Genomic DNA, 8,701 nt, shown 5'->3' on the forward strand with positions numbered 1-8,701 from the left:
AAGTTTATACATATTTGGCATACCTGTTAATACTAGAACTAGCATTTGGATTAGAGAATGTAATTCTTACACTTGTATTACTTTCGTTAAATATATCAAAGCATTGTGCAAAAATACACTTGACTTGGCACTACGATAATATGTATATGTACTATCTTTATTAACATTCCTAAATATGATATCATCACTGTTTAAAATGTCAAGAGACATAACAGACGAACATTAACATATTCATTACACAATATATTTATTAACAAAGAGTACAAAGTGTACATCAGAACGTTATTTAATATTTGTTCCTGTTACTATTTTGTTGTTGCGGGCGTTGTCAATAACGGAAATGTGGAGTCACCTACTGCTTCCGGTACAACATGGCTGGTCAATTAAACTCACCACTGCCAACTTTAATGAAACTTCAGTTCCTTTTCGGTACCAGTGTAAGCTACACGTATATACAGCAATAAAAAAATCAATGCAGCAAAGCATGTTTCACTACCTTTATCAGTTCATGTACATGTTAATGTCAGCTCATGCGTGACAAATCCTTTCACATTCCGAATCCACCCATAGTGTTCATCCATTGCCTAGCTATATTCATCCACTGTGACATGGCAGCCTCTGGAAACGTATTCCTTCTCGGAGTTACCTGGTTGTTGAAAGCACATTCGCCATTTTGTACAACTGGTACAAGGGTAGATGGATGTACACACACCGATGCTAAAGTTTCGTCGATATGTCTCATCTCTTCCTGTGTGTGTCCGTTCCAATTTCTGTTCAATGTGTACACAACTGCTTCGTCGCAAATGCCGTCTGCTCGAACATAATCACACGAGTACATGACTGCGAATCCTTTGTGATCCGTGCGGAAAATCCAGTTGTTGTTTCCGAAAATATGCCTTCTGAAAGCTAGATTGTTTGAAATAATCGTGAACTTGGTCATATTTGAAAATGGATCCGATACTGCTATACCTTCAAGAAGCATGCAACCCATCAAGACAGTCCGGAGATCTAAAACATAAATGATCCACTAAAATTAATTTCTTTCAGTATCTGAAAGCATTGTACAAAAGCGAAAAGCACATTTTACACAACGATATAGGAATATGGCATGCAATACCACGTGACGTGCTGCTAGTTCGTTATTCCAGCTTATTATTCAGTGATGCTACGGGGCTGATAGACATGGTCATGTAATGTTGTGTGTCAATAGGAACAACATGAGCGGAAAGTGTATAAAAGAAATTTAAAAAGGACCAATAAGCATGAACAACGGCAAACCGTATAGATAACATCGAAAAATACATTTACACCACAAACATTCTTTTATAATTTTATATCGTTCAGTGTCCTATTAACAGCTATGGCGTTTTACGAAGGAGTGTAAACACAATACAAATCGTAAAGCAGGAAAGCATAAAATAATATAAAATATAAATCTGTCATGCTAACTAAAAACCAGTCGTGTACTAACAGCTCAACAGCTTCAAACAGCATATTTACGAGTATCTAAAGTAATATAAACAAATGAAAGTTGCCTCCCTTGAACCGAGACAGATGTCGAAATTAATATTGAACTGCTTAAAAGGGCATTTGTTGGAGATATGAATGCCAAAGGAAAGAGTCGGTGGCAGACTGTCACAAGGAGGCTACACATGAGGAAAACCCTCGATAAGCGCCCCTGGGGAAGCTAGTAAGGTAACGGGTTTCATAGTATATGTGACGTTAAAGGACTACTTCATTCGGCCTTGTCAATTCGTAAACAATAGAGAGGACAACTCACAAATGATGGAGATATCCTTGACTGACACTGACATTTTCTTCTTGAAATAAGCTTTAGATAGCAATTACCATATATTTTAACCCTTCAAATTTTTTAATTAAAAAATGAAATGAGCGTACATCTTAGATATGTATGTGTGGTAGGAACCGCTGTTACCGTTTAAATAACAGTTTTGATATAACACTATATATACTTATACGTATATAAAAGATGATATTGACTTTGGCTTGTCAGTTTCCGAGGTAAAACCAGTTTTATAACAGGTCCGTATCACTGAGGCGTATACACGCGACGGAATTTTTAACGAACTCGTAAATGAGATTATTATACGATTATCGAGGACTAGATTAAGAAAAATCATAATTAATATCGACAACTCATCATAAAGGCGTATAAACTACTTGACCCGAAGAATTTTTGAGAGTGAAATTTCTCGTATGTTTTGCCGTGATTGCCGAATGGTCAAAGTAGCAGCTATGACAGGCGGGAATAAAGTGTTGCATTGACCATAGTGTTTGTTAACAACGTAATTCTCTGAGTACAAGACCGTGTTTTTCTAAAATGCAAATAGTGATCACTGTGTCTTTTCATTCATGAATATCTCGGCGGCAGGGTAATCTCGCTTACTGATATCTTTATCTATATATGACACACAAGCTGTTGCCACAACACCAGACTATGCACTCATTCCTTTCCGTTTATTTTGTGATGATAACAGGTTCATTAAAAAGCACAAACAAACATTTAACCCTTGTGGTGACTTATGTACATTAAGGCCAAACAATATTATAAGATATAAATAAAATGTCTTTATTCCGTTTCTCTGTCGTCTGTCTGGAGAGATATGATAAGTAAAGCTCGCCCCTTTCCACTAATTGTTTAGAAATTACAGCTTGAATTATTTTTGAAAGCACTTACTTTAATCATTACTAAGAACAGAAATATAACAGCATTTCATTATTTCAGAGTCAAATTTACACTAAATGTCCATCAGCAGAATGCCGAGACAACAATGTTGTACATTACAATCAAGGGCATTTTAATAACATTTGCAGTCACGAAAATCCTTATATAAATCCTTTTGTCACAAGAAACTGTATTTACTGTAGATATGAAGGCTTTGATAACATAGTCGACTCCAACGACGCCTTCTACTCAGATATTAGCATAATTAATTGTTTCAAGCATCAACAAAAATTTGGGTACAAGACAAAACTAAGCTTTAACATCCAATCAATAGCATTTCTAATTCATAAAATAAAGGAGGGCGTTTCTTCGTTTGCGTAGCGTGTGCATGTTTTTGAGCGGATATTTTAAGGGTAGGGGGAGAGGGGTGATTGGAATGTTCATTTAAACCACATTACGACATTGCGCAACTGAAGCCTTTTCAGTGTTACCACTATGGACTATACTGTCGAAGGCAATATGCAGAACCCAAGACTTTCAACACAGAGCGAAAGCTCTAGTAAAGGCCAAAGTAAGGCAGAGTCAGGGCAGACATTACGGGTTAATAGGGTCCTCTTAGGAATCATACAACATATGCAGTAGGTAGAATTCTTAATTCCTTCATGCAAGGCCTGTCTCCTGCGAGACACAGACCGTCCTTGTAATCGAATAACAACGTTATGTCTATTCTTATTATGACAATTGTTTTCTTTATATTCCATGTTTTATCACTTCTCAATCTTAATGAAAAGTGAACAAAGTGTAAGACAAAATCACGCCGGTTTCCATAATCAGCTTTTTTTTAACGATATGTTGAATTGCAACGTTTAGTACATAAAATTGTTTTCAGGTTGAACGCATCATAATCAATATAAAAAAAATTGCATTTCAATTTCAATAATCTGTTTGAAATAATACAATATTTTTTATTTCGTTTTCGTTTTTTTTTTTTTTTTTTAATATATATTTTAATCAAGCTATAGGAAAAACATTAATGTAATATAACTTGAATCGTGTGATTATGTTTGTTGGTAGGTTTACACAAGATCTCAAACAAAATGAATAAATAATCAAAGATATGTATGATGACCGATATGGCGTGAGTAAGGAGCCATCGAAAAGCGAAGTCTCATGTTCGAATTCAGCAACCCTTGGCCATTCTGCGCCGTCAGTTGGTTTCTTATCGATATAACATACCATTCTCCTTGAAAATCACTCATTGTGAAATGTAAACAATCTGGGAACCCCATAGCTTGAGTTGTTATATAATACTTGGCCAACTAGGGGGGAAAGTGGATAGTTATTTATGCATTTATACTTTTAGGGAACAGGTGTGTGTATGATATTCATTTGTGGTGATATTATTTGTCTTGTTACCTGATGCCCCGTGCACCAATTTTTTGTCTCTGTCAGTCATTTATTAAGCTGTGTTCGTCAGAATATTTGCTATATTTGCTAGTGGCTGTGTCTATTTACTATATAATTTGCTAAATAATATGTGTCAAGTGATACGTGACCTTGTAAGGTACAACTGACCATTGTGACATTCTTGTGTGTTGACGAGTATCTATAAATAAATACTTTTTTATGTCCATCAACGACAACATCGGTTGGTAAATATATTTGTTTGTTTGTCCGATGGAAACTCGTTGACCTTTGGAGACTCAGTTCTAGTAGCCGTAAAAATGTTACCAAAAATATTATCGGACGAGCGATCGAGAACTGATAAAATCTACCTGATGATTGGACTGTATCATTCTTAAGATGTACGCTTTATTTTAATCACGACTGATCTGTGTTAACGTTTTTAACCGTGAATGAAACACATGATCATACCTTGCTTAACGTGGTGATTTTAACATTAACTACATTTGCATTGTAAGCAAAAACTTTAAATGTGGAAAAATTAAACATGAGCGAAAATTTCCCGATATACATTATATCATAAATTGTCTAATCAAAATTACATATATATTACCTCTGAATAAATAATGACAAATTGAGTGTATCACTTTGTACCTCCATGTTCAAGCAAGAAGCAGTGGATTCGTATATCTCTGGCAACTTATTTACGTCACGATGCAGTTGTCTCAATTATAAAATTTTCTTTTCAAATGCATAAAATCAGGTCTTTGTCACTTTATAAAAAGATTTTGTTTGGGCAAATTCTCAAGTTTTGATTTGTGAAAAAAAAAAGAAGTAAACATGATATTCTTGTTGTGCAGTAAACAACTGCCCTTATGCAGTACGAGTGATGCACTTTTATGAAGCAGTGTATCAAACGGTAGACACCTTAATTGTATGCAAAATTATCAGGTTTACTTATTGAAATGCAATGGGTTTAAGTCTAGTGAAGCGATAAACACAGATTATATAACATTTCGTGTTGTTTCATGGTTCCATCTGATAATGGATTTACCTGGTTGTTTAAACCACATTCGCCATTTTGTACAACTGGTACAAGGGTAGATGGATGTACACACACCGATGCTAAAGCTTCGTCAATATGTCTCATCTCTTCTTGTGTGTGTCCGTTCCAATTTCTGTTCAATGTATACACAACTGTTTCGTTGCAAATGCCGAGTAAATGACTGCAAATCCTTTGTGATCTGTCCGGACAATCCAGTTGTTGTTTCCGAAAACACGCCGCCACAAATCGTTTGATCTAGTCGTGAACCTTCAAGTCTCATGCAGCCAATCCACACAGCCTGGAAATCTTAAATAGGAAATATACATGGATATTCTCAATATATTAATTTATATACAAATAACTTTAACGATGTATCTTACGAATATATATTTTTTCCGTTATTGATGAAAATATTATGTATCTTGAATAAATATGGAACATAAAATTTGCTACCCTTTTTTTTACTAGTTACAAATTCATCCGTAAAAAATGTGGTTCTATAATCCTTATGAACTATCCTCGCCGACATATTGATACAAGCGCGTGTTTTCCATCTTTTTTTTTTTACTTAATTATATGGGAAATCCTAATCGTCTGTACAGCATGATAAAATGCAAATGCGCGAGCCGCCTATGCACACTTTGACCTGTGCAAACGCGTCTAAAAACTAAACAAAATGGCTTCCAGGCCGGAGCGTGTCCGTGGCAAACGGGTCACGTCATCGCACACAAAATGTAGAAAAGGCCCATGACAGAAAGCTCACCCTTGAATAACAATAAGAGAGCAGTACGAGAGGTGGGACAAGTTCAAGAAAGAAAACTTTTCCCAAAGTAATGAAGAAGTTGTGAAGACTCTCCTAGACTGTTGGTAAGTGATAAGTTATCATCACTGGTGATATTTTTGTATGTCATACCGTGTTTGGCAGATTTAAACCATCAAATAACAATTTCACAAAGGTTTACAACGCAATTTCTTTCATGATGAGTTAACGTTAAATCAGACTCACCGTTTCGTCACTTGATGCCTCCATATCGCGTGCATTTGTTTACAAACAGTCTTTTTCCCGTCAGAGGGCGCAGCGTTTCGCGCTATATTTGGATTAACGCTCATTTTGGCGTGGGCTTCCCCAGATTTTAAACTGACCACACAGGACATTGGCTACCTACGAGAAAACTATTATGTACAGATTTGTTAGTCTGGACATATACATTTTCATTTGCAGCTGAATAGAAAAAACGTTGCTCGACTAACAGGTTGGTTTATTTCATGAATGTTGCCACTTTATATCATCCATATGTAATGTGCAAGTGTATGTAAATGTACCTATTGCATATTTATTGTCTGAATAATCAATAACAATAATAGTAAATGTTACTTGCTTTATTTATTGAATGATTTTATATTTGAATATTTTTAATCAATCATTTGGAAAGAAGTGGACGAAATCCATTTTCTTTAATGTTTAAGTTATTTCTACAGTACATTCCAGATGTGACACTAAGTCGACATTGATTCGTAGTGGCTAGACTAACCAACAGAGCATTTGTCAAATGGCATACGGATTCGTTTCTATATTGATAATTAAAATACTATTGTGAAATTAAAAAACAATCTTTCAATCTTGAAAATGCTTTAAATTTGAATGCATTTGTGAATGTAACAAAATTGTGTTGCATCACATAACTGTTGCTCTAGTACTGTCCATACTTGCATACCTACATATATGTTAATGCTTTGAGTGGTTGATGAGACTCGTGACTGCTTATTTTACAAAGACGTTTACAATCTAAATATTACAATATGAGTATTTAACATAATATAACCAATCTAAAAGAATTTTAAAATATATATATGTATATGCCTTACTTACTTGTTTCTATGTTGATTGTTCCATAGGAGGCTATCGTATATCGAAACCTCATGTCTGAATCCATTAAGCCTTGACCATTCTGCGCCGTCCATTGATTTCTTATTGATATGACAAACCATTCGCCTTGGAAATCATTTGATGTGACGTTTTCCTGCATTTTAAACTGGTCAACCAAGCATGGCTGATTTGTCTGACTAATGCTAACGCGAAGATATATCAGAAACGCCAAACATTGAAATGATGTGGTCAGTAATTCCATAATATTGAAGAGTTGTGCCGTTTATAAAGAATAGCTAACGTTTGTCGCTTGGAGTTTACTAGTCAAACTATCAAATGGCAGTTAAAATATCTTGTAATATATGTTATATATCCCCTCTAGGCAGAGAAAGAATCGTGTTTAGTCGATAACCTTCCCTTATAATTCCTTTAGACAGGCGGGATAAGTCTCTCATTAGTTATTTTTCCTTCTGCCCAGATACATGCCAAAATCAACGGCACATATCCTCTTTTGTCATTTATTAGGTTGCGTCCATCAACGTATTTTCGTTAATTATTCAGGTCACCTGTATACTACAACACTTTCTAAGTGTAAACCGTGGTCTTACCGGTGGCCTCACCAGCACAAGAGATAAATGTGACAATTAATGGTATGAATTTCTATCAACGACAGCATCGACAGGTCAACAAATGTTATCATTTGCATAAAGGAAGCCCTACACATACGGAGTCTGTTTTCTGCCATGCCATGTTATCATAGGCACAAAAATGTTCCCGAAAACTTTCATGAATATTAAATATAAATTACGACGACCTCATTCAAGTCCTCTTCCTCCTTTCCACAATCTACCAGTGAATCCTGACTTTGGAGTACGTCTTTCTACCTTTTCTACCACCAGAAGGACATTGCCTGCACATAAGCTTGTAACTACATATAGCAATCCGTTGTATCACGCATAATACTATCATCCCAAATTACAAAACTGACATTTTAATTTGATACGTTACTTTCGATTTGATCATGGATCCGAGTGAGTTAAAAGGTTAATAGTTGGAGCCATTTTTACATATGTAAAATTTTAAGAAATAGAATAGATATAGTTTTCTACATTATAAAGCCGTGCTATATCTCCGTAAGGTTCTATTTCTATCTGCGCTTTCCGTTTTACACAGTTTAGAGCACAACCCGGTTTAGTGATGACTCTGTCACAATCTTCCATACTAATAGTTTATCGGTAAATGTTCTGTCTATAAATAAGATATTTAATATGATGTGTGTGTGTGTGTGTGTGTGTGTGTGTGTGTGTGTGTGTGTGTGTGTGTGTGTGTGTGTGTGTGTGACATTAACACACATTTCATTCTTACAGAACTGTGAGGATAACGCTATGCAAGATAATCTGAAAATAGACGCATGCAAACGTATGTCTTTATATTCATATTTAAATACGGGGAAATTGAAATGTTAAAATCATTACTGTTTAAACAACATGTTTGCAAGTAATTTTAGAGTCAATATTAATATGATTGTCAAACAAGCAATATTGCGATGACAATTTTTAATATTTACAATAAGCTGTCATTTAGGGATATGCACAATGTTCCTGTTACATTCTTTTCTGACTCTTTGTTTTGTTTTCTCCTTCAACTCTTCTCATGATATGTATTCGTTTTCTCTGTGGCACGTTGTCCAAGCAGTTCT

The 8,701-nt window shown here is 35.2% G+C and overlaps 1 protein-coding gene across 1 annotated transcript; it reads right to left on the minus strand.

Moving 5' to 3' along the window:
• Positions 1-547: 547 nt before the first annotated feature.
• On the minus strand, positions 548-7,264 carry LOC132552819 (purpurin-like). The gene is made up of 2 exons (XM_060217013.1): positions 7,006-7,264; positions 548-1,008 (listed from the first exon to the last, which is right to left on the minus strand). Exons 1-2 carry the CDS (start codon positions 7,262-7,264, stop codon positions 548-550), a joined length of 720 nt encoding a protein of 239 aa, XP_060072996.1.
• Between the last annotated feature and the right edge of the window lie 1,437 nt (positions 7,265-8,701).

The sequence above is a fragment of the Ylistrum balloti genome, unplaced genomic scaffold (assembly GCF_031769215.1).
Source record: "Ylistrum balloti isolate Yb309-2 unplaced genomic scaffold, AGI_CSIRO_Ybal_v1 Utg370280, whole genome shotgun sequence".
Lineage (NCBI taxonomy): Eukaryota > Metazoa > Mollusca > Bivalvia > Pectinida > Pectinidae > Ylistrum > Ylistrum balloti.